The following is a 25,339-nucleotide window of genomic DNA, read 5'->3' as shown; positions in this document are numbered from 1 at the left end:
AAAGAAAGTAAACATCATAGCAGCAGAACATGTTACATGTTGAGAGATCAGAATATGCAACACAACTACATCACTGAATAAAATACTAGGACATTGTCTATTTTCCCAGGTGCTGCTGCATCTCAGATATCTAAAATTGCATCAAAAATCTAATGAAAGAAATTAACACTAGAACACTTCTCATATATGGAGACATGGCATATGTAATGTGTATCACTCTATATTGAAATCTTAAGGGATGATATACCTCCATATACTATTCAAAAACACAGAATACTCCTATTCTTTTTAAGTACAATGACACTTCAGCAAAATACTATAATCAGACTACTCATTAGATACTAAGCAGCCCCAAGCTCTATGCCTCTCTTTTTCTCTCCATTTTCTCTGGACTTTACTGATATATTAATTTATTGATTTCCTGCCTTTATTATTTTTATAAAACTAAGTTGTATCAAAATGCATTCAGTTTTATAAATACATAGTGAATGAATTGAATGAATCTTGAAATTACCTATTGAACTGCAGGAAAATGCAGATTTGGGTAGATTTGCTTTGGGAGGAAGGAAGGAAGGAAAGGAGTCCCTGTGGATTTTACTCTGCTAATCATTCCAACTATAGGGGAAGTGCAATGGAAGCTCCTGGGTGCCATAATATTACATGAATTCAAACACATTTTTTTTGCAAAAGAGATCATGGCCCCCGGAAGCTTCCATTCGGGGGTAGGGGAGTGTTTGCTTCATTTGCATGCCTATGTGACAAAGTATGGAATTGGAATCGGCCAGGCGCAGGAACCAATGCCGTCTCTGGCCCAGGTGTGCTGCTTGTTGGCCTCAGTCTGAGGGCAAGAACGAAGTCCTCAACTGAGTAGGGAGCCATCGCAGGATGAGTCCCCTTGCACCTGCATCCAACCTGCTAATGGTGGTGGTGGCAACAACCACCTTAGCAGCCATGATTTCTCCTCCCCAGACAGCCATTCATCCGCCCTACATACTCCTTGCCTGACCTGCCAGTGGCAAAAATCCTGACACACTCTTCTCCTTGTCATTCTCTCCACTAAGCAGCAGCAACTGCTTGAATTTCTCTACTTCATCTGAATGGGAGAAACTGGAGGCGCAGAGCAGGATTGCTCTCAAGTAGATGTGGGTGTGCTGCTCGTTTTGTGTGCCAGCCTTACTGAGAGCAATCCCGCTCTGCGCTTTCACTTCTTTCCAGTCAGATGGAGTGGAGAAGTTCGAGCTGCTGCCACTCAAACACTTTTTATCCGAAGAGAGACTTGAGAGAGATTGGAAAGCCTATGTGATTGCCAATGGGGCACTTAGAAATGGAGTGTTTCTTTCTATTTCTGAAGCCCTTCATTGGCAGTCACACAGACCTTCCAATCACTCTCAAGTTTCCCTTCAGAAAAAAAGTGACTGCACACAGAGCTTCAAAATGCAGCGAATCCCTGCATTTTGAATAGCCACACAGGTGCGCAAACACTTTTTATGCTGTTGCCTTGGTAGTGGAGCATCTGGTTAGAATGGGTGTTTTTTCTGTAGACTTGTGTTTTTAGTTTGCTAATGTGCTTTCTGTTGATTAGGATGTCCAGGGAGGATAGCAAATTGTCATTTTCTTCTTCTTTTAGTAAACTGGATTCCTTTAAAAATGTTATTGATGGTTCTGTAGGTGTTCTCTAATTGGTCCTTTTTTATTATGGTGAAGGTGTCATCTGATCCATATTTTGGGTTGTATTTGTTGAAGTGCAATGGATTCTAGATGTTGCATGACAACCTTCAGGTGCTCCACTACCAAAATAACAACCCAATATGCCACAAGAGAAACTGCATAAGGACTTTATTTTGATGAGCCCAAACATACTGCAACAACTCAGAACAGCAGAAAAGAGAATAGGGCATTTATATAACATATTCCAACAAAATGGATATCTGCACAACTTTATCAAAAAATCTCTGACCACTCAATACAGCACAACCAACACAAACCCTAAAAAGAATTACACTGCCAAACATCAAGAATGCAGACTACTACAACCACATGGAGTCAGCATAGCACACAAGCCAACTAAAGCCCTTCAAAACATCCTAAGCAGATGAAAGACCCAACAACCCCAGAAGAAAAAAACAGGAGTCATTTGTAACATACAATATAAGAACTGTAACAACCACTATGTAGGACAAACAAGCAGAAGATTGACAGAACTCATCCACAAATACCAACTAGCAGTCAGAAGACAAGATGAAAATTCTTTAATATCAAAACATATAGACAGATTTAACCATAGTTTCAATTGGAAAAATCTGACCATCCTAGACTAAACCATGTCCAAAAGCACCAGGGAATTTCTAGAAGCCTGGCATTCTGACAGATCAGTCAATCAATATTCACATAGATATTAACAACATCTATAGACTATACAAAAGAGATTATCACTCAGCATTCCTCCATGAGCAATCAGCACCCAGATCAGCATAGATTAACTCCAAGGTTAACATCAGACCAATAATCAAGCAAACTATACCCCAATCAAGAAACTGCAAAGAAGCCAACAGCAAACAGCCCAATTAAAGAATATCTAAGACTACTTCAACCAAGACTGACAGGCAAGCCACTAGAATATAAACTGACAGCAAACAGCACTCCTTAATAGCACTGATGATGAAACCTAATTTGGGTAATGAAATGTCTGGAAGAAAATAAGCAAGCTCAGAGAGCACCAAGAACCCTGAAATGTTGTCCATAAATATTAGATGCTTAGTAAAGCTAAAAAATTATGTTTCCATTACAGTTATGCTGCTAGCCGAATTACTTGTAGCCCCTTGTAACTTTATGATCCTACGAATGTATCCAGCAATGTTGGACATTAATTTCAGACCACAGACATAAAAGCAGATGTATCTTGATATAGTAACTAAATATCAGAATGCGTTTGATAATTCCTTTTCTAAATAACCAATTGTATTTATTTAATTTTATTAACTACAATAGGTTTAAACTGCAACTCACTGGTTAGTTGTTTTCACAAGTCCTTAGTTCTAGGCTGGTTTTCTTCTTGATTAGTTTCCATCTATTATTTGCCTTCTGATGCTTTGGAAAATAGGTTGATCCTTTCTTCTCTGTGGCAACCCATCAAATATTGGAACACTGCTATCCTGTCACCACCCCTAGTCCTTTTCACTAAGCTAGATATACCCAATTCCCACAAACATTTGTCATATGTTTTAGCCTCCAGCCCCCTAATCATCTATGTTTACCATCCATTTAGACCAGATGGTCCCCCTGTTTGGGTTTATAGAACAGTGTCCAAAAGCAGAGCCTTCTCAGAGACAGCACCCCCATTATAAAACTTTCTCCCAAGGAAAATATGAACAGTGCAACCCTCACCCATTTAGAGGCAACTCCAAACACAGCCAGGCATATGTAAAACAACAATGTTCAGCCAGGCATATGTAAAACAACAACCTAAATAGCATAGGAAAATGCTAGTTGCAAAACATTTTGGGAATATCTGCTCATTCAAACAAATTGGATAAAGTGGGCATGCTCCGTGACTAATTACTTAAACGTTGCCATATAGAAGTGCTTGGGAGACCTGCATTTTTCATAGCCACCCCTGCCCTGTAAAGCCTTCCACATGTCATCCATCTGGCTCCATGCTCTTAACATTGTGGAAATCCCTGAAGATATGCTTTCTTGGCAGTCATTAAGATACTGAGGACGGAGCTTAACTGCATATTATGAATTGGAGGCATGAAACTGATAGTTGTACTATTTGTACTTTTTAATATTGTTGTTATCTAGCCAGGGATATTAAACCCCAATACACATGTCAGCTGTATTCACTTGCATACCTCTATGATCTGCAACGTCTCCCCAAAAAACACAAATAAATTTTATTGCTGATATTGCCCTTGTAAAAAAATACTGACAGCAAACTGAAGAGGAGAAAACTAAAACAGGAACCTGTGGCCCAATAAACCAGAATACTTTTATCTGCTGACCATATCTCAACTATAGTATAGCTCTATCCTGGCCTAGTTGGAAGCAGTAAATAATAATAATGTCAAAGGAATGTATTTATCCCAGGGATTCCAACATAAAAGCTGTAATTTTCACTGTCTCTTAATTTTTCTGTAGTCATGTCTTTCATATGCTTTGGGCCAAAAGTATACAAGCTCTGGCTCTGCTTTGTTGGGATGCTCAGCTTTGTTGGGCATGCAGTATACTGTATACTGTATAAACTGTAAATCCATTTTCAAAAGGATGTAGTTGTTTTAGATGTCATATTATGACCTCTGTATGTGTGTATGCCAGAAAATGAGCAGAGTGGACATATAAAACTAGGAAGGAAGGAAGTAAACAAGTAAACAAGTTAGTTAGTAAGTATATAAATAAGTAAGTAAGTATACAAGAAGGAAGGAAGGAAGGAAGGAAGGAAGGAAGGAAGGAAGGAAGGAAGGAAGGAAGGAAGGAACAATATAAATCATGAATATTCAAGGCTATGTCACTTAAATATCTTCTAGTTATGTTGATGATGCAGCCACTGGAAAACTGAAATCTTCAAGTCTTATGGCTGATTAAGTGCTCTCTTTTGTTCAGTTCAGGTCTCAATAGAATAATGAAGCACTTGGGAGCAAAGATACAACCCAGCAATCCAGAACTGGAGGTTAAGATAGAGAAGATCTCCACAGTGACCATAAATTTTCCCTTTGTGCTCAGGTAAGTTGGAACAAAAGTCAGCCACACATTGCAAAACACCAGCATGCTGAAAGTGATGAATTTGGCTTCATTAAAAGTGTCTGGCAACCTCCGAGCAAAGAAAGCGACAGCAAAGCTGGCAATGGCCAGCAAGCCCAGATAGCACAAAACAAGATAAAACATGATGGGTGATGACTCATTACACTGAAGAACAATTTCTTCACTCATCAAAAGCATATCACTATCTGGGAAGGGGGGAGATGTTGCAAGCCACACAACACATATTCCTACTTGAGGAAAAGTACAAGAAAAAACAATGAAGATGGCCAGTTTTCTCCCTGTCCACTTCTTCATCTTGGATCCTGGATGCTTGGCCATGAAAGCCAGAACTACAATAAGAGTTTTTGTCAACACACAAGAAACTGCCATTGTGAAAATGACTCCAAAGGTAGTTTGGCGAAGAAGACATGTTATTGTTAGTGGTCTTCCAAGGAAGAGCAATGAGCAAAGAAAACAGAGCAGAAGTGAGATGAGCAGAAGGTAGGAAAGGTCACGATTGTTGGCTTTCACTATGTGAGTATTGTGATGCTTCCAAAATGTCTTCAAGATCTGAACAGTAATAGCAGATAGCAAGACTGTACAAGTGGCTATGCTGATACCTAATGGTTCTCCATAGGACAAGTAGCTAATGACCTTTGGAATGCATCTGTTCTGTTCCTTGTTTGCATACTGATCCTGTGGGCATTTAAAGCAATTGTCCATATCTGCAAAAGTTCACAAAATTAAAAGGAAAAAATAATAATCTGTGAATTTTTAATTCTTTCTGTTAGCATATAGTAGCAGTGGAATCGATAATGACATTGTGTGTTTGTGTATATATACATGTGTGTGTGTCTGTGTGTGTGTGTGTGTGTGTATGGCCTAATAGTTGGCATATTATTTAGAATGAACAAAGAACATCACTTTTTATATGACAAGCTGTCTCTGGTTGATCTGACTTAACATTCAATCCTATAAATTGTGCCATGAACAAAAACGACAAATTTAGGCAGTGTTCTGTGCAGCATATAGTAATTTTCTTTAGTGTTTACATTATTTCCTGATCTGCAAGGACACCAAGCAATTATAAAGAATAATTTAAAAAATATTCTAAAGTACAAGGATAATAAAGCAACTCATGATATTTATAAATAATACTGTGAAAGATAACCATTGCCGAGGAGAATGAAAAGAATGATTGATGCCTCCTGGGCAGTATTGTTCCAGCAGATGAAAAACTAGGATACAAGCTAGTGGTTGAAAGTGTCCTGGCCAAAATTGCCCCATTTTGCTTGTGCTGAAGCTTATTTCTAGGTGAGGAGAACATCACTGGAACTAATATTATTCAGTTAACAATTAATATAAATAGATTTTCTAGTAATCCTAATTAAGAAGTGGTGGAAGCATGTTAAACAACTCTTTGGCTTTACATACCATTTTCTCAACACAGATGTAGGACACTGTATAGACAAGCAGGGTGTGGTTATTCATATTATAAGAAAGGGAGAAAACAGCTACAGAAAAATATGTTGCATTAGTTTTTTTGTTATAGCCTTTTGTTGTAGTTGTTTTTGTTCAACCTGTTTATTTTTAGCTATCACCTCATCCCTTTTGTTTGACAAGGCACACAACAACCACTTTCTCTCTTTTTTTTCTGATAACTAGGCTGACAACTGGCATTATACAGAGATAAGTTATGTCTGTGGCAAGACAACATGAAGAGATACATCCTCAAAATTTTGGTCTCAGAAACATTAATGTTTGGGTTATATATTGGTATGCAATGAATTTTTGTAGTTTCTAAGTAGAATGACTCCTATTGAAACTTTTTTCAAGACAAAATAAAAAAAATCCTTAATATTAAATAATTGAGTTAGCTGAGATTTTTACAGCTTGGGGAAATGTGAATTGTGTGAAAGGAAGATAATCCTGTTGTTTAATCTTTTACCTATTCACCTCACCTGTTTTGTTAGATATCCACTCTTTTGGACAAGGCACACAATTGTAACAACAAAATGGTTCTCCCTCCTTTGTTTCCGTCTGATAACCAGGCTGACAATGGGCATTACACACAGAGATAGGTTGTGACTGTTGGCAAGGTAAGATGAAAAAGATCATCCTCAAAGATATGGGCTCAGAAACATTAATGCTTGGGTTATAACATGCCAAGCAGTGATACTTTTTTAGTTTCTAAATAGAATGATTCATACTTAAACTTTTTTCAAGATGAAATAAAAAAAAATATTCCTTAATATTAAATAACTGAGTTAGCTGAGATTTCTACAGCTTGGAGAAAAGTATCATTCTTCTGAGAGGGAGATAATTCTGTTTCACAATAACAATCACATAATTATCAGCATTTCCAAATGGTGTTTTTACACAATGGGAATTCCTCATTTTGGAATTCTGAATAATCAATGGAAATGTCTTAGTGTGTTAGAAAGTATCACATTGCTTATGGTTACTACTGACCAAGGAAAAACTTAAGGGTACTTGATTAAATATTCTGAACCCTTTTCTTGAGTTCCTCAATTGGCTGCACATTGAGGGAGAAGTAGAGAATTTTTATCACGAATATATGACATTTTCTGGAAGAACTGATAAAGGACTCCTCAGAGGAAGGAAATGCATTTCAATCTACATTCACTGGAATTAATGGCATGAAGATCAATGAAAAAAATCAGGTAGCCAAAGTCTTTCAACAAATGGTAATAAGATGGTTTTTTTTAACCTGGTTAAATCCATGATGCCATACTATGTCTTCTTCCTTAATGGTAAGTTGTTTGTGTGGAGGTGCCCATGGATCCATCCTTCCAACTTTCACTCCAATGAAAGATTGGTTTGGGAATGTGACCCAATTTATGATGTCAAATCCTGCAAGCAGAGAGCTTTCCTGATCAAAGGAAATTTTATCTCCAGCACTGTTGTTAAATGATAATGTTTTCAACATATGAGAAAGCTGAAATGGAAAACAAAAAGTGATTGAGGTTTTGCTCGATCTGGTTTTGGATTCAGGGACATTGTAAAGGAGGCTCACAATGACAGCAAAATTTGATTTCAGTTATCATTATATCTCATATATACAATTGTATATACTGTTATATCTCACAGTTTGATGTTCTGCTTTATATAGTATATTATATAGTACGCTATATACTATTGTATCTCACAGATTGATGTTCTTCTTTCTTTGTTAACTGAAATTTCAATCATTTTATGAAAATGAGTTCAGGTTGGCAGTTAATGTTTAATCAACCAGAATACTACGTTCATTACCTATAAATGTAACTATAGATGATCATTAATTCTACTGGGTAGGACAGATAGATACTGCAAATCTGCCATATGAAAAGTACCAGACATCATTTTCTATGCCACAATTTTTGAGCCATTACCTGCCAGAGCTGCTGATTCAGATGTTTTCTTCTCTCCCTTCCATCCATTGCCTTGTGTCTGAAGACTGATGCATAGATGGCATGTAAGGCATGAGTCACAGCATAAACAGCATTGTAGACACTATAGCTTTGGCCTGAGATCCTCATTGGAAAGACATGCTCAGGAAGGTTCTCCAGTTTTTCTATCCCTGTGCAGGCATCCCTATTCTTAGGATGGAACCTAGAGTCCTGGAATGGACAGTCAAATGTGCTAGCCCAGAAATCTGTGATGAAACCATCCCTTTCTGAATTCAAAGGGTTTCTCTTCTGGAGAAATTGCTGGAATCCCTGGATTTCCTCAGAATGAACTGTAAAGGAAAATGAACCGTGGAATTCAAGTATAGGCATCTCAGAAGCTGCAATGAAGTTTTTCAGCTCCATCCCAGCAGTCATAAGCCAAACATGGCCTTTAGGTTTTTCTATCAGACACTCAAATTTGGAAGAGAGCAACCATCTCAAAAAGATCATGGAACGCATGTCTCCACTGAAAACCAGCACATTGGTTTCACTGTTCATGACTTCATAGTAAGATTGTTCTAAACATTTCATGTGGTTTTCACCATGACACAAAATGAATGTATATATGTTTGCAGTACAGATACCATTTTTTGCAAATTCTGGAATGATGACGTTCATGACACTCTCTAAATGCATCCCATTAGCAATAAAGAATCCAATCCAATTCCAGTTGAAATGCTGGATTAACTTCATAATCCCTCTATACTGAAAAAGTACATTTGGAATCATTTGAAAGTAGTAAAGTAGATGGTCCTTTTCTGTTACCACCATTCCAGAGCCATATATGAACTGAAAAGACATTCAGATAAGAAATAAGGTTTCTCGGAGCTTCCGGTGGCGAGGCGTCGCCGAAGAAGGCTTTTTCTTCAGCCTCCAGCCCGGGACTGCGTCAAAGCCGTCAAAACAGCATGGATCAGCTATTTTGCGGCTCGGAACTTTCTCCCCGGGCGAAGGGGAGAAAGTGAGTTTGGTCTGGATAGGGGCTGAGTTCCCTAGTCCCCCCAGGAGCGATCCTGGGGGGATGAAGGTGAGAACTCCCCCGGAGTCCGGACCTCTTCTCCGCAGCTCGGTGTGTCTTCGTTCCTGGAGCGAAGCCAGACGTCGCCGCCACTGCTGCTACATTGTATCTGCTTGTGAGTAACTTTTGAAACAGACGGAACCTGAAAGGGGATTTTTATCTCAGTTAAAATGTGACTTTAACTCGAAGATTTTATTGGGATTTTTGTTACTTGCTATAAAGTGACAAGAAAATGGCCACGGAAGCATTCCTTCTTTTTAACAAAAGGAAAACTTTCTCTTCTTTCCGGTTGTGGATGTACTTTAAAGGATTTTATTTTTTTTTTATTTAAAGTCAAGCTTTTTAAGTTTATACTTGCTGTGCTGATTTTTAAAAAAACAATTTGGCAGAATGGCTTCAAAACGTACTGTTCCTGCATTGCCTAAAACAGCTATTTCTTCTCCTGTGGTGCAAATTCAACAACAAAAACCTAGATCTCCCCCACCAACACCTCCTCCCTCCATTACACTTAAAGATTTACAAGAGGCTTTAGCCAAGTCCTCATTGCAGACTCTGAAACAAACAGAAGAACTTTTGGATAAGAAAAATCAGGAACTTTGTGAAAATTTATCACATATTTTTCAAGGACTTGCAGCTCATATTGACCATGTAGAGGGACGAGTGGATGAATTAGTGGAGAAAATGGAAGGAACGGAGGATTCTGAACTTTTCCATCTCCTTCCTCACCTTTGAAAAGTTTTACTGTACCATTACAATGTTATATTTGTTAACCTTAAACGAGACTCTTAGTCCCCAGAATTTCTCCTGGGTGTTCTCTTTGAATTTCTCCTTCAACGATGTCGAAACGCCCTGGTATTGAATTGCAACCCAGAGGTGATTTGTGGAGAAATAGAAAAATTTTTTAGAGTGAACTCCTGGGTTGCACGTCAAAGAAACCTACCTAGAGATGTGGTTGTGTATTTTACCACAAGAGTACGTCGTAATGAAATTATACAGCTCTTTTATCAGCAGAGATTTCAAATTGCCGCACAAGATATTATACTTTTAAAAGAAATACCTTCTAAGATTTTAAGAAGAAGAAAGAACTTTACATTTTTGACTCAGGAGTTAAAGAAGTGGCAGATACCTTTCAGATGGAAAATTCCTTTGGGTATTATATTAAATTTCGCAGGGACCAGACACAGATTAAACTCTGTTCAAAAAGCCAAAGATTTTTATTTGTCGGTCCTGAAAGCTGATATGTCACCATCATCGACACCTAAAGCACAGGAAGATCTGATGGAGCAACTTGTTGTGGAATTGCCTGGGGCCATGTCATTATCGTTAGAAGATCCTCAGAAGGAGCAAAGGATGACCCGTGCTGCTTATAGGCGTAAAGAGAGAGAGAGCAACAAAAAGAAACAGTCTCTATAACATATCCACAGCCTTCGGAGCCAGTGGGAGGGGCGAGGCCAAAGAGATCTGCAACGACAGACATGCAGGGAATGCTTAGCAAGCTTTGTAAGCCAAAAGATGGATAAACGCTGGAAGTGAGACTTTATTATGGAAATGGAAGAAATTAGTTTATTATATGTTTGTAAAGAACTGATAGGTTTTTTTTTAAAGATGTAAAAAATTAAGATTGGGATTTTATTTTATTTTTCCAGCTGTGAAGCAGGAAGTATTGACAAGATTTTATTGAAAGTATAGATTGGAGAGGGAAGAAAGTGAAGGGAAAATTTAAGTGTAAAATGTAAGAAAAAATTATGTAAAGTTTAAATGTTGAAGGTGGATAGATTATATTTAGAGAAAGTATGGAGTGATTAAATGTTATATAGTTTTTGAGTAGATATATTGGTTTTTAATTAATTTTAATGAATTTAATTGCCTTATTAGAGTTAAAGTAGGTATATATTGATAGCATTATATTTGTTTAGTTAAATTGTAATTTAGATTTGGAATGATGTGTTTCAATCCTGTATTTGGTTCCAGGAAGCTCAGGGGGGGGAGAATGGGATTAGGGGTATTAAAAAAATTGATGTATTCATATGCTATAGGTAAATAATAATTGTACTGATAAGAGGAGATGGTATCGGCTGGTATCCCAAATTGCACTCGAGGAGGTGGTCTGGAAGAGGGGGGATGTAGAGTGGGAAGGAGGAAGGAGGAGAGGTTGTGGGCTAGAGGCAGGAAGGAAAGGAAAGTGGATGAGGGCGGAGGCAAGGCGGGGACTGCCGAGCGTTTCCGATAAGGTATTGATTTGGATTGTTTTTTCTGTTTGTGTATATAAATGCATCATATTACTTATTGTTTAATTATAAAAATTAATAAAATTTTATTTAAATAAATAAATAAAAAAAATAAATAAAGAAATAAGGTTTCTCAAAAGGTCAGTAATAGTAATAAAAGACTTCCTTACTGAAACCTTTTGCACTTAAGAGATTTTTATCTTTCCATCCAAAAGTCTTTTATTGGTTTTTTAAAAAAAATTCTATATTTTAATGAATCATGTTTCAAGTGAAAAACAATGAAATTCATTCTGATTTTGCAATAATATAGGAGACAGTGAAATATAATTCTGAGCAAAATATAGATGACACTAAGCTGGCAGGAATAGCTAACACCTTAGAAGGCAAGCACAGAATCCATAAAAGATCTTGATAGACTTGAACTATGGGCCCTATCCAATAAAATGATATTTAATGTGGTTTTACACTTAGCCAGGGGAAAAAAAGGTACAAGTATATATTAGGGAAAACCTGGCACAAAAACAGTAATTGTGAGAGGCATAGAATTAAAATCACATGAAGTATTAGTACTGCTTTATAAACCCTTAGTAAGGCCACCTCTGGAATATTGCATCCAGTTTTGGGCAGCACATTAAAAAAAAGATGTTGAGACTGGAAAAAGTGCAAAGAGCAACTAAGATGACTAAGAACAAAACATATAAAGAACAGTTGCAGGATTTTGGAATGGCCAGTCTAGAGAAAAGAAGGACTAGTGGGGGGGGGGGGGACATGATAGCAGTATTCCAATATTTGAGAGGCTGCCACAAGGAGGAGGGGGTCAACTCATTTTCAAAAGCACCAGAAGGCAAGACAAGAAACAACGGATAGAAACTAATCAAGGAGAGAAGGAACCTGGAATTAAGGAGCAACTTCCTAACAGTGAGAACAATTAACCACTACAACAGCTTGCCTTCTCTTGATGTTTTTCAGAAGGGACTGGAGAGTCACATGTCTGAAATGATATAGGTCTCCTGCTTGAGCATGGGGCTGGACTAGAAGACCTCCAAGGTCCCTTCCAGCTCCATTCTGATTCTAATTCTAGGGTAGAAGTATCCTAAATATAGTAAAGCAAAGTAAAACAATGTATTCCTGGCATTAAAAATAACTGCAATTTTAAATAATTATTACTGATTATTAAGAATGAATTTGAAAATATTTTAAATATATTTCAGTCCTAATATTACTTCACCAGTTCCAAATTTTGATGGTCATCACTGTGACATAGTTGTTTTGGAACTGATAATGAAATTAAATAAAAACCAAGAACTACCTTTTGGAATATTCTATAACAGCTGAAAATATGGCAAACATTGATGTTATATATGTTATACTTTACACTCAGAAAAGGAAGTCTACATTGATTCCCAGAATGGAGGAATGGTTACAAAAGCTAATGGAGCTAGCAAAGATGGCTAAACTGACAGTACTTATTAAAGAAAAGAATATGAACACTTTTACTGCCACGTGGAGACCACTTTTAGTATTTGTGCTTGAAGTAAAAAAAAAGAAAATTTGATTTTGGGTTTTACCAATTAGAAGTGGCTAGCTTATATTATATTGTAAAAGTCAAAAGTTGAAGTATGAAGTTGATAATCAACTTTGCTGCACCAAGAGAAGTCAGAAGTCAAAGCCCTTTTTATTTTATTTTTTTCTTCCAACCTCACTTCCCTATTCCCTTTTCCCTTCCCCATCTTTTCCACGATTTATTTTTGTATTTTCATTGTATCATATACTGTAAACTAATAAAACTTTAAATGATCTAAAAGCTGAAAATATGGCTTTGATGGGAACATACAAAATATACAGATAGAACCTGGCTATATCCTGTATTAGAGTTTGGTGGTCCTTTGGTGGTCCAACCATTTCCCCATCCTCCTCCTCCTCCTCCTCCTCCTCCTCCTCCTCCTCCTCCTCCTTTTGTCAATAGCAGCTATGGGAAAGATGTGCAGACATGAAAAAGCTCTCATGCATTTTCTATCTTCTTTTCCACATATACATATTCTACCTGTGGAATCTTGTAAATGCCCAAAATATTGGGCTTTCGATGGGAGCGTTCAGAAGTCAGATCTTCAGTAACTGCCAATAGAGTGTCCTGGATGCCACACTTGTAGTTGGGCACAAGGTTGTTTTTTGAAGAGAGAAATTGTATTGCAGCATGATAGGTCCATTTGGAACTTAAATAGCTGTCATAAATATTGAATCCCAGTGTAATGTTCGGCAGTATCCTGAGGTTTTCATTGATTTCCTTTACAGCAAAGGCCAGAGCTAAGATTTGCTGGTAATTCTCAGTCACTACTCTGCACAAAGGTTTTCATTACATGCTGTTAGCATTGGACATATTTTCAGTTCACCATTTTATTGTCTGCTTCTTGGTAATTTTCATTGTAATGTTTCTTGTTCATTAAAATATTTTAGATATTGATTAAGAAGGAAATGTTTTTTTAATAGGCAGTACACTTGAGAATGACATTTCCTAATTTGGGGTCCTTGGTTCTCTTTGAGCTTGCTTGTTTTTTTGCAAACATTTCATTACCCAAACTAGTAACATCATGAATGCTGGTGATGTTACCTAGTTGGGTAATGAAATGTCTGCAAGAAAATAAGCAAGCTCAGAGAGTAACAAAGACCCCTCATTTCAACTCTGAGCTACAAATATACTCCTTTATTTCCTAATGTTTGACCAGTTATCTAATCCAGTAAGTTTTGTTAGCCCAGGTTTGCTTAAAAGAGTTTTTTTCCCCTTTACTATCACTCTTCAAATTATAAGGGAAAAATGCAAATGTATAATCTTGGGAACCTAAGTGAGCATCTCAGAGAGTTTCTTATAAGCTTAACTACAGGTAAAGAGATATTTTTTAGGGGGGTGGGATTTTAGGTTTGAGTTTAATAGGTCACTTTCCAGTGATTTTAGGCTGATTCCTTCATCCTTTATAATAAGAAACAATGAGAAATAACTAGAACAAAGGAAAACTATTTGATAGATAGGTATAAAGTGATAAAAATTATAAATGAAAATAATTTAAGCATCCACTTTCTCACCATATTATCAGGACATATTTAAAAAAAGCAGGATATTTATCTATATACATGGAGGCATTCCATATTGTTGGAAACTATGTGAATAGCACCTTTTTACCTAATATATTCCTGAAATTCAACGATCCATTAGATTTCATGTATGCTACATTTCAATGACAGATATTTCCATGCAGTAGAACCATGACAAAACCTATGTCTAAATATTTTTTGTTCACAAGTCCACAGTTTAAAATTATTTTAAACAAAATTAACCATTTAATTTCAAAAGTGAAGTTGTAATAATATTAAAACATTGGCATCAGTGGGGAATATAGAGGGGGAACAGAGTATATATTCACTGTCTTCAGTTATTTCTTAATATAACAAAAGAAGGTAAATATATTTAACAGTAATCCAAATAAGAAATGAACAGAGAGACAGTTTGGTGTGCTGTTTACAGAACCTGGCTTGAAATAGGGAGACCTTGACTTCTAATCTTTCATTAGACATGAATCAAGTAGATGACTTTGCCTAGTCATACTTTTCCAGCTCTAGCAAGAAGGCAGTGGTAAGCAACTATTGAAAATCTTGCTAAGAGAGTTTCAGAGATTTGTGAAGGCAGTCAACTGGACTCAAAATTAAAGTTTTCTTCAGAACAAATGCTTGGATTTACTAATTGCTTCTCACAAACGATAACTATCCCAGGCATTTCTTCTTTTACTGGTTGGGTGGAATTACTGAGTAAGAACTGCTAGATATGTTTTCTGTATCTTTGGCCCTACCAAGAATGAAATATAAGTAGGCAAGAAAAAAAAATAAAGAAGGAATACCAACATCTCTGATAAGGCAGGTTCAAGTGGAAGTTGGATGAAGTCTATTTTCTTGCCATTCACAATAGACAAAGAAATGATACCTCCATAGATGAAATCTTCTGATTGTGAATATCTGTGAACTCTTGGTGGGGAATGCCATACCCTACATTTAGCATCCTGAGTTTGGCTCACAGTGTGAGGAAACAGAAGAAACAGAAGTATTAATGTCAATATGGGGAATTCAAATATGTCCTGCAAAGATAGACTCCTGTGTTCTCCCATTCCCTGAATTATTATGAGAATCTCTTACAGCAAAAATATTATCCTGCTCATTTTGGAATTCTAACCCTATATTCCCTGTATCATGACTAAATAGCAGGTATCAGTAATAATAGCACAGAAACCTTATATCTATTTTAACTACAATATTTATAGAATTCTTCCACCTCTGCTCTGTTCATAACATCTCCATTTCCCTTAGCTACTTTATTTATCTTTGATATATAATTAATATAGAGGAAAAGGACTATATTTCCTGCAAAATAGTATGGGGGTTTCACTGTACTGCAATTGAGAACTTTTTTGTGTGCTCCAGGATCCCAGGGTCCAATGTCCCCAGTGTCTTTTAAAATCATTAACCTGCCTCCCTGCTGTGCTGACAGCTCTGCCTCCTCCCCCTCCTGCCTCTCTGCTTCTTTACCTCCAGACATGCTGCCTTCTGCCTCATTACCTCCTATAGTAAAATTAAACATATATTTGCTGACCTCCCAAACTGTTAATGAGACCTTTCCCGTTTACCAAGGAATGACTGAATGTTTAAAGGAGAGAAGAACTTTCTTGTTTAGACAGGGAGCCTAGTCTAACTCCATAATATTTGTGTTTCTAGATAAGAATGAAGGAAAAATATTGCCAAACTGGTGGATCAGAAATATCTGTGCAAAACGAGTTGTGTCAACAGCTGCAACTTGCAATTTAAGAGGAAACCTTACAATGCCTGTTTCAATACAATCCAGAATCATGTGTATAAACCTGGTCATATTTTGTTCTTTCATCAAAGAGAAAAGTTGAGAAGATACTTTTAATTATTATGACATGCCTTGGACACCCCAAAGTTGGATTAGTGAACACACTCTTCATAACTCCGCCCCTGAAGTCCAACCACAAATTATAACAATCCAGAATTTGGTAGCTTATAGGATATTGTGTCCCACTCAGTTTGCCTATGTTAAACCATTGTTGTAACAGCTGCATTGGCTGCCAGCTTATTTCCTTACATAATGAAAGGAATGGTTATCAATTCTAATGCCCTAAACAGCATAGGGAAATGTTAGTTCCAAAACATTTTGGGAATATCTGCTCATTCGAACAAATTGGATAAAGTGGACATGCTCTATGACCAATTACTTAAACGTTGCCATATAGAAGTGCTTGGGAAACCTGCATTTTCCATAGCCGCCCCTGCCCTGAAAAACCTTCCATATGTCATCCATCAAGCTACACGCTCTTAACGTTGTGGAAATCCTTGAAGATATGCTTTCTTGGCAGGCATTAAGATACTGAGGACAGAAGCTTAACTGCATATTATGAATTGGAGGCATGAAACTGATAGATCTTTTAAGTTGTACTATTTGTACTTTTTAATATTATTGTTATCTAGCCAGGGATATTAAACCCCAATATACATTTCAGCTGTATTCACTTGCATACCTCTATGATCAGCAACCCCCCAAAAAAAAACCACAAACACAAAAACACAAGTAGATCTTGATAGATCTTTTCAGTTGTACTATTTGTACTTTTTCATATTAATATATCCCTGAACAAGACCACGCTGCAACCTGCCAAGGCTGCCAGATGTGATCATGCAATAACTCTGGGCGATTGCGGGCAGCAGGGTGGATGGGGGGAGCAAGTGAGAGGAGGGGGGCACAAGGTGTCAAGTGGATGCAGACGAGCACAGCACGATCATGAATAACACAGCTGATTGAGGGAGAACGAGGGGCGGATATATTACCCATTCTCTTTGTTGCCCTAATCACACCAGCTTCCCATCTCTCCCCCAATCCCACAGCGAGCCGCGTCTGTCTCTTCATCCCTCCACCTGCTAGGATCTCATGTTGCATCCCAGTCCCCTCCTATCCCCATCTGCCCTGCATGTAAGTGATGGTCCTTGTGCTTATCCATTCTGCCGCATGTGGCCACCCAACCTCACCACTGGATCACCCCTTCTTTCCCCTCATCTAGTAGCTTCGGTGAATTGCCAAGTAGTTCCATCTAGAGGAATTTCCTCTGTCCTACGTCTTGTCCTAATCACACCAGCCTATCGTCTCTCTCTTGATCCTACAAAGGGCCATGTTGGTGCCTCCATCCCTCCACCTACTGAGGTCTCATTCCCCTCTATGGTTGAGCATCTCAGATCACTCCTGTCTTCACTCATCCCATGTATAGGCAGCCCTTTTTGTGTTTGCTCATTCCGCTGTCTACGGTTGCTCAAAGTCATTGCAGGATCACCTCTGAACAACCGTAGACAGTGGAACGAGCAAACACAAAGAGGGCTGCCTAAGAATGATCAAAGAGCTTATGACTTTTTCTGTGACAAATTGTCATTGGTTAATCTGACTTAACATTAAAGCCTATAAATTGTGGCATGCACTAAAATGACAAATTTAGGCAGTGTTCTGTACAGCATATAGTAATTTTTGTATGTTTACATTATTTCTTGATCTGCATGGACACCTAGTATCTATATAGAATGTTTTTCTTTTTTTAAAAAAGAAAATATTCTAAAGTAGAAGGAGAACAAAGCAATTCATGATATTTATGAAAAATATTGGGAAAATATCTACTGCAGAGGAGAATGGAAAAAAAAGAGTGATGCCTCCTGGGCAGTATGGTTTTAGCTGTTGAAAAACTAGGATACAAGCTGAAGATAGCTGCAAGTCTCCTAGCCAAAACTCCCCCATTTTGCTTGTGCTGAAGCCTAGATCTAGGTGGGGAGAACATCTCTGAGACTAATATTATTGGGTTACCAGTTAATATAGATAAATCTTCTAGTAATCCTAATTAAGAAATGGTGAAAGCATGTTAAACAACTCTTTATCTTTGTCAGTTTTGCCATCTTGGCACCTTGCTGGCATCCTGCCATCAAAAGCTGAGAGGAAGGAGCATTGGGGGAGAAATGGGCAGTAAATATGTATGAGGATGTGATGGGAAAAAGAGAAGGGGGATGACAGCTTTCAAAGACCAGGGAATCACAAAACCACTTTATGCCAATACTCAAGGCCACAAACCCTGAGAATGGAATGTGGATTGCTTGAAACATCTCAGCAATTCTCAAAACACTTATGTGGGTGTACGTTGGCTGAAGACAAACTGGTCATGGTGGGATAAAGGGAAATATTTGTAGCCTTTCATGTGGGAAACTTAATTCTAGCCTGACTTTACTACAGCCAACTACTTTTCATAAAAGAACATATCACTTCAGTCAAATGGAGTCAAGGGTCTTCCTTTCCTAAGGCACTTTACTGGGGCAAGTCTGACTGGCTTTACATTCCATTTTCTCAATACACGTGTAGGACACTGTATAGACAAACAGGGTGTGGCTATTCATATTATGAGAAAGGTAAGAAACAGCTATAGAAAAACATGTTGCAGCCTTTTGTTGTAGTTATAGTTGTTATTGTTCAGTCTTTTATTTTTAGCTACCACCTCATCTTTTATTTTTTTTAGATATCCATCCTTTTGGACAAGGTACACAATTGTAACAACAAAATGGTTCTCCTTCCTTTGTTTCTTTCTGATAACCAGGCAGACAATTGGCATTATACACAGAGATAGGTCGGGACAGTTGGCTAGACAAAATCCTCAAAGATTTGGCCTCAGAAATATTAATACTTGGGTTACAACATGACATGCAGTGACATTTTCAAGTGTCTAAGTAGAATGTCTCTTACTAAAACTTTTTTCAACACAAAATAAGAAAAAATATTCCTTAATATTAAATAATACATTTAGCTGAGATTTCTACAGCTTGGGAAAAAGTGTCAGTCTTCTGAGAGGAAGATAATCCTGTTTCACAATACCAACTACATTATTATTGTTATTTTACAAAATTTTATTGAATATACAATTAAAAAACACAAAAGACACATTAAGCATAATACAATTAAAGACAAAAAAGACTCATAATAATAATAATAATAATAATAATAATAATATTTATATTTCTACCCCGCCCTTCTCCCTGCGGACTCAGGGCGGCTTACAACCATTCAAAAACAAATACATAAACAAAAACAAATACAAATTGGACATGATACAACTTCCCTGTTTAAACAATAGTATTAATATTACTTTACATTAAGTTATTACATTGTTACACAGTACGCATTCTTTCAATAAAGTACATCCTAGTTAAATAACTTTTGGTTCTATCTGATATAACAAATATTAAAATAAGAATTTCTAGGTTACCTACTTAATCATCAGCCTTTGTCCCAGCATACCTCTTTAAATCCAACCAATTATACACTTTATTCCAAATTTCAAAGTACTCTGGCTGGTAGGCGGGAGGTATCATCTCGTTTATTCATGCTGTGTGGGCGTTTTTCTATCTCGATGGCTTCTCTGATTATTCTGTTGTTACAGTGTTCAGTTTTGGCGATAGTTCTGGTATTTTTAAAGTCAATTTTATGTCCTGTGGCTTTAAGGTGTTGGACCAGGGAAGAAGTTGGTTCCTCTTTTCTGACTGAGTTCTTGTGTTCTTCAATGCGTGCACTTATTCTTCTGTTGGTTTGTCCGATGTATGTGGTGGGGCAGGCGGTGCATGGGATTTCATATACTCCTTGATTTTCTAACTCAATTTTGTCTTTGGNATATTTTTCGGTTTGTGCAGAATGCTGTCTTGATGTTGTGTTTGTGGAGGATCTTGCTGATTCTGTCTGTGGTGCCTTTTATGTATGGGAGGAGGGCTTTGCCGTTTTCTTGTTCTCTGTCTTGGATTTTAGTGGGGGTTTCTTTTTGGATTAGGTTGGTAATCTTATTTCTTTGGAATCCGTTGGATGTTAGTATATTAGTGAGAGTGTGTAGTTGCCTGCCCCACCACATACATCAATATCCTGATTAGTTTTCCCCAATTTTTAGTTTCCCATTAATATTTAAATTTAACGTTTAACATTTATAATTTCCAAGTTTTAAATAATCCCAATTCCTTTTATCCCAATTCATCACAAAATCTAATGTTCAAGATACACATCTTATCTATTTGAATTCTCACCATCTTATATCAACCAATTAATAATACAATATAATATTCTTATTTTCTGGTAATTTCCAAATATCTTAAATTTAGTAACAAAAGTTTCTCTTATTTCAACTTTTAATACTTCCTCTCTTCTTCTCTTAATATCTACTATCTCATATTTAAACTAGTAATTTTTTATTACCGGTAAATAAGAACATATTTATTACATTCTTCGATAATTTTTTAGCTTATATATATCTTAATTACCTTTACATTTAACCTTTATAAGGAAATTAATGTTCAAATTCAACTGTTAATATTTCTACTTCCAAGTTCTAAATGACCAAAGTTTTCTTTATTTCCGCTCATAACAATATCTAGTATTCAAAATACACATCTTATCTATTTAAGTATATTCTATTTTAATTCTTACTAGTAAGTCAAAACCCCAATTTTCTTTAGTCTTATTCTAGCTTTCTTTCTTTGCCAAATCATCTTCCATGTCCGTGCTTTTGAATCATCAAATATTTCTTCCTGTATTGTTATGTATATTGTTTGATGTAGACAAAACTATCTGGTTGCCATTTTTTTTAGAGGACTAACAAATTGTCTCTCTATTTTTCCATTTTGACATGGTTGTCCTGAACTGTTTATCTTCTCTTCAATATGTTCTTCTTCTTGATCCTCAGGTTTCTTCTGATTGTATAGAAAGTCTTTTTCCTTTTCCATATTGTTAGTCCCTTTTCTGGATTTTCCATTGACTGTATTTGTTGATCAGTTGAGTCTTCTGTCATAATATTTAATTGTTCCACTTTTTCTGTTATATTCTGTGTAGTTAATTTTTTAATTGTAGTCAAAGTTTGAGTTCATATCTCTGGGTTGACATCTTGTTCTTTTCTGTAATCTCTTATTTCATCAGTACCTGTTAGAATAGTTTGATGAATTGCTTTCAACATAAAGAGAATCTGTTCCTGATCTTCATCCATATTCTCTTAGTAGTGTATTAAAAGCTTTACAATCAGAGAATACAGGAAAAAAATGTCATTGAGTATGGAACACAGCTGGGCTTCACAGCTAATGCCTGAAGATTACATAGGTCTTATCTATTGTCTAGGCTGCTGGCCAAGTCTCTTTTAAGCAATAACAAATTGTAATATCAGGTTTAGCCACAAGATGTCACCCTTAATTTAAAGTTTTGTTTTGAATCCAATGTTTTTATAATCTTTTCAGTTTTTTTTCTTCTTTTATAAGTAAAAACCCAGATTTTCAGTAAGAATAGAAAATCTTTTAGTCCACAATCTTTAAGAAATAAGATTCCAATTAGGATCAGGTTATTCTTGCAACGTTTTAAACTCCCTGGATAGTCAGTCGCCACTGTTTCTAGAGAGAGGGATAAAATCTCCCTTCTCTCTCCACAGGGGGGAAAGTACTTTAAGCAGCTTATGCAGGAAAATATAGTTAGGATTTAAGAATGGTTGATCTCACCCACGCTGCTTTAAAATTGCCTGGTGGTAAGTGTGACTTCAGCTGTCTACAGCCTAGTGATGAGCCATATTACTATGGCCAGTCTTTCGTCCGCTGGTTTGGAGGGCTGCCCCACAATCAAACAGGGATCCCCTCCTTGCTGGTCACCCCTACAGGGCAACTTTCAACCCTTTTCAGGGTCTCCCAGTGATGCGAAACTGGACACGGAAGACGGACCCCGCCTTCCAGACGTCCATGGTAATTGTGTCGGCAAACTGGAAGTCCTGATATCTTAACCAAACTGGCTCTCAAAAATATGATTTTATAGTTAACCAGTTTAATAATGAAGTCCAATATTTTCACCTTTATGCACCAAAAATTTCATTGATTTCTTTCCATTGCCCAGATAATTTGTACAGTGATGCTCATTGATGTCAAAAATCCAAACTACTCAAACAAATCAGAACAGAACTAATAGGGAATGATGAGGGAATGGATATTGGAGTGAGGATAAACTGTTCAATAAAAGTATCAATGAAGTGTGCATCTGCTGTAGAAAAAGCCAACAGCATTTCAGAGATAATATGAAATAGTATTTTTTTATTTTGCATAATTTTTGTTTTAATCTTTTATTTGCTTTAAAAATATTGTTTATACCCAACCTCCTTATGTAGTTTCTCACCATAATAAAGATTTGATTTGAAAATATGAATGCCAATATTTTAACACCATTATATAAATCAATAATACTTTTGGGATATTGTGTACACATCAAAAAAATATAACAGAGATAGAAGTTTGAGAAGAAAGTTATTAAAGTGTTGAAGAAGCTTTATTATAAGTAAAGGTTACACTATTTGAGGCTTTTAGTCTAGAAAAAAGGCAAATGAGAGGAGTTATGATTGAAGTGCCCAAACATATGCAATGAATGAATAAAGTGGACAAAAAGAGCCTATTTTCATCTTTCCAAAGCATTAAAATCTGGAGTCACCCAATGAAATTGGAACTTGGAAGAATCAGGAGAAATGGAAGTATATTTTATAACATAATTCTGTAGTTGTGGCCTCTCCCCTGAATATTTGATCCAATTAATCCTGGAGGAGGCCAAATCAATAGTAAAAAAGAAAATCGGGAACATTGATTAAAAAAATCATATCACCACTCTCCCTGAACCCTATTGCTGATTTTCCAATAGTGGAAAAATCAATATTGGGCCTCCATTATTCAATAAGTGAAAGCCTAATATTACTTATGACTTCTGAGTGAGTTGATTCCAGACATAAACTACGTATTACTAATTATGATAAAATATGAAGATTCTTTATTGAAACATTTATATAGAAGTGTCTATATACCTGTTTGTTCATTGTTCTTTGTATCTGCGTGTAGGTAAATGCTTTTGGATCCATCTTGACTTCTAGCTGAAGTCCATGATTTTTCTTGGCAACAATTTTCTGAAGCAGTTTGCCATTGTCTTTTTCCTGTGCATGAGAGAAAATGACTGAACCCATTTATCAACTGCCTTAATGCCCAGTTCCTGTCTTGGCCTGTCCTATTGTGTCAGTTATATTTAATTAAATAAATAAAGGGAAGGAAAAGCAATCTAAGGAAGTGACTTTCTCTAATCTGGATCTGAAATAAGGATAAAAAATCATATTTTCCAACTGGATAGAAAGGTCAGCTATGGCAGTTCTTCCAGAAACAGATGATGAAGAAAGGAGTTATGCTTATAAGAAAAGGGCTTGTGAGTACAGGAATTCTGTAAGAAGCTAATGAGTATATCTATATGTTGAATTTACACTGCTCATGTGTTGTGCTTATGCTGGTTTAAGATAATATATGAAAGCCTGAATAGATTATCAAAATTAGTTTTTTGCAGAAATTTAGAAATCAAATTTCCATTTAGTTAAATTAAAATAAATAAAAAAGTTTAATCTAATCAACTTGTTCACATCTTTTCTTTCAAAAAGTTGTTCACAACAAAGCTGAGAACATTTTATGTTCTCTGCAATTAGCAGAAGGGCTACAATTACTTCTGTGGTGTTGAAATTCTCTTTGGGAATTGCTATGGCCAATAACAAAAGGAAGAGCAACAGCTACTAAGGATGCCATAAATGTATCCCTAAACACCACAGCATCAGGAGATCCAGTTGACAAGACACAACTTGACCTTTTTCTTATTTATTTTTTCCCCATCCTATCAGCAAAGAGGGCAACCATTCTAAATTTAGCTGTTGTGATTGTGAACACTCTACTAATAGTTCAACAATTACAATTAGATAATTGTCTGCAGCAAAGACATTAGGAACCAGAATGATACTGTTAATGCTATTGCTACTGTTACCCGATGTAGGATGCAAGCTTGGATATATTAAATGTGAGACAGAGCACCTTCCTCTGAACATTCCCAAGTATTTTGAGTCAGGAGATTTCATCTATGGAGGCATTATTTATCAAACTGCATTTTATATGAATCCATATAAATTCAACCAATATCCTTCAGGGTCACCTTTGGGAAAAATGTTTGTATAAGGATTTTTTTTCACTACATTATGGAAGTGAACACCTCATCTGTGATCCTCCTTGACAAGATGCTTCACCTTATTGGTGCAATTGCTGTGATTTAATATAGCAAAATGTCTTAGGGAAGCACAGCATTATGGTAAAAGAAATCACTGTAGAGCAAATCCTTCTTTGTCAACTACTCCTCTGATTATGTGCATAAGCCATTCTCCAATAACAACAGGAGAATTTCAGGTTGCCAGCTCTGGCTGAAAGTATTATTTAATATTCATTTAGGCTTATTACTTGCTTTAAATTTTAATTCCTTCCTGTTTTTAATTCTTCTTTCTTCTATGCCATTAATATGTCTGAATAACAGTATTTGAAGTCTCCTTTATCAAATGAGGTATGAATTTTGCTGTAACTATTTTCACCTTGCACATTCCCCACTTCCAATACACTTTGTTATAAAGTTATTTCAGATTATACTAGCTCTAATAATTTCCCCATTTCCATTATCTACATAGCCTGGAATGCCACATATGTCCCATTCTTTTTCAAACTTGCTGCCATAGTCATATTCAGCAATTACTATAAAATGTTTTAGATTATGAGTACTGTTATAATGAAGGTCCATAATGGGATGAAAGAAGTATTTCAGGAAACTGAAATACCCTTTGCAATATAAACATGCATGCAGTTTTAATCAACAAACAAATGTTGCTTGCTTGCTTGCTTTAGAAGTTTCATGAGATATGTATGATCCAAGGCTGAACATTTCCTTTACAGTGTAGTGACTGAGAACTATCAGCATATCCTGGCTTTGA

The 25,339-nt window shown here is 36.5% G+C and overlaps 1 protein-coding gene across 1 annotated transcript; it reads right to left on the bottom strand.

Annotated features, from left to right (window-relative positions):
- Positions 1 to 4,560: 4,560 nt before the first annotated feature.
- Positions 4,561 to 25,149, bottom strand: LOC114922214 (vomeronasal type-2 receptor 26-like). Its single transcript, XM_029282996.1, has 6 exons — positions 25,002 to 25,149; positions 13,480 to 13,766; positions 8,133 to 8,978; positions 7,469 to 7,696; positions 6,699 to 6,825; positions 4,561 to 5,462 (listed from the first exon to the last, which is right to left on the bottom strand). Exons 1-6 carry the CDS (start codon positions 25,147 to 25,149, stop codon positions 4,561 to 4,563), a joined length of 2,538 nt encoding a protein of 845 aa, XP_029138829.1.
- Positions 25,150 to 25,339: the final 190 nt, after the last annotated feature.

The sequence above is a fragment of the Protobothrops mucrosquamatus genome, unplaced genomic scaffold (assembly GCF_001527695.2).
Source record: "Protobothrops mucrosquamatus isolate PMUCROS unplaced genomic scaffold, P.Mucros_1.0 scaffold7, whole genome shotgun sequence".
NCBI classification, from domain to species: Eukaryota; Metazoa; Chordata; class Lepidosauria; order Squamata; family Viperidae; genus Protobothrops; species Protobothrops mucrosquamatus.
This window is presented reverse-complemented; position numbering and strand designations above follow the sequence as displayed.

Bases quoted from the DNA above. Each gene is read 5' to 3' on its own strand.
- LOC114922214 (XM_029282996.1), bottom strand. From the start codon at position 25,149: ATGGACCTTCATTATAACAGTACTCATAATCTAAAACATTTTATAGTA. The intron at 13,767-25,001 runs GTATAATCTGAA...TGTGCAGAGTAG, and splicing joins TGGGGAAATTATTAGAGCTA to TGACTGAGAATTACCAGCAA. The intron at 5,463-6,698 runs GTGAGGTGAATA...GAACTTTTGCAG, and splicing joins GTGGATATCTAACAAAACAG to ATATGGACAATTGCTTTAAA.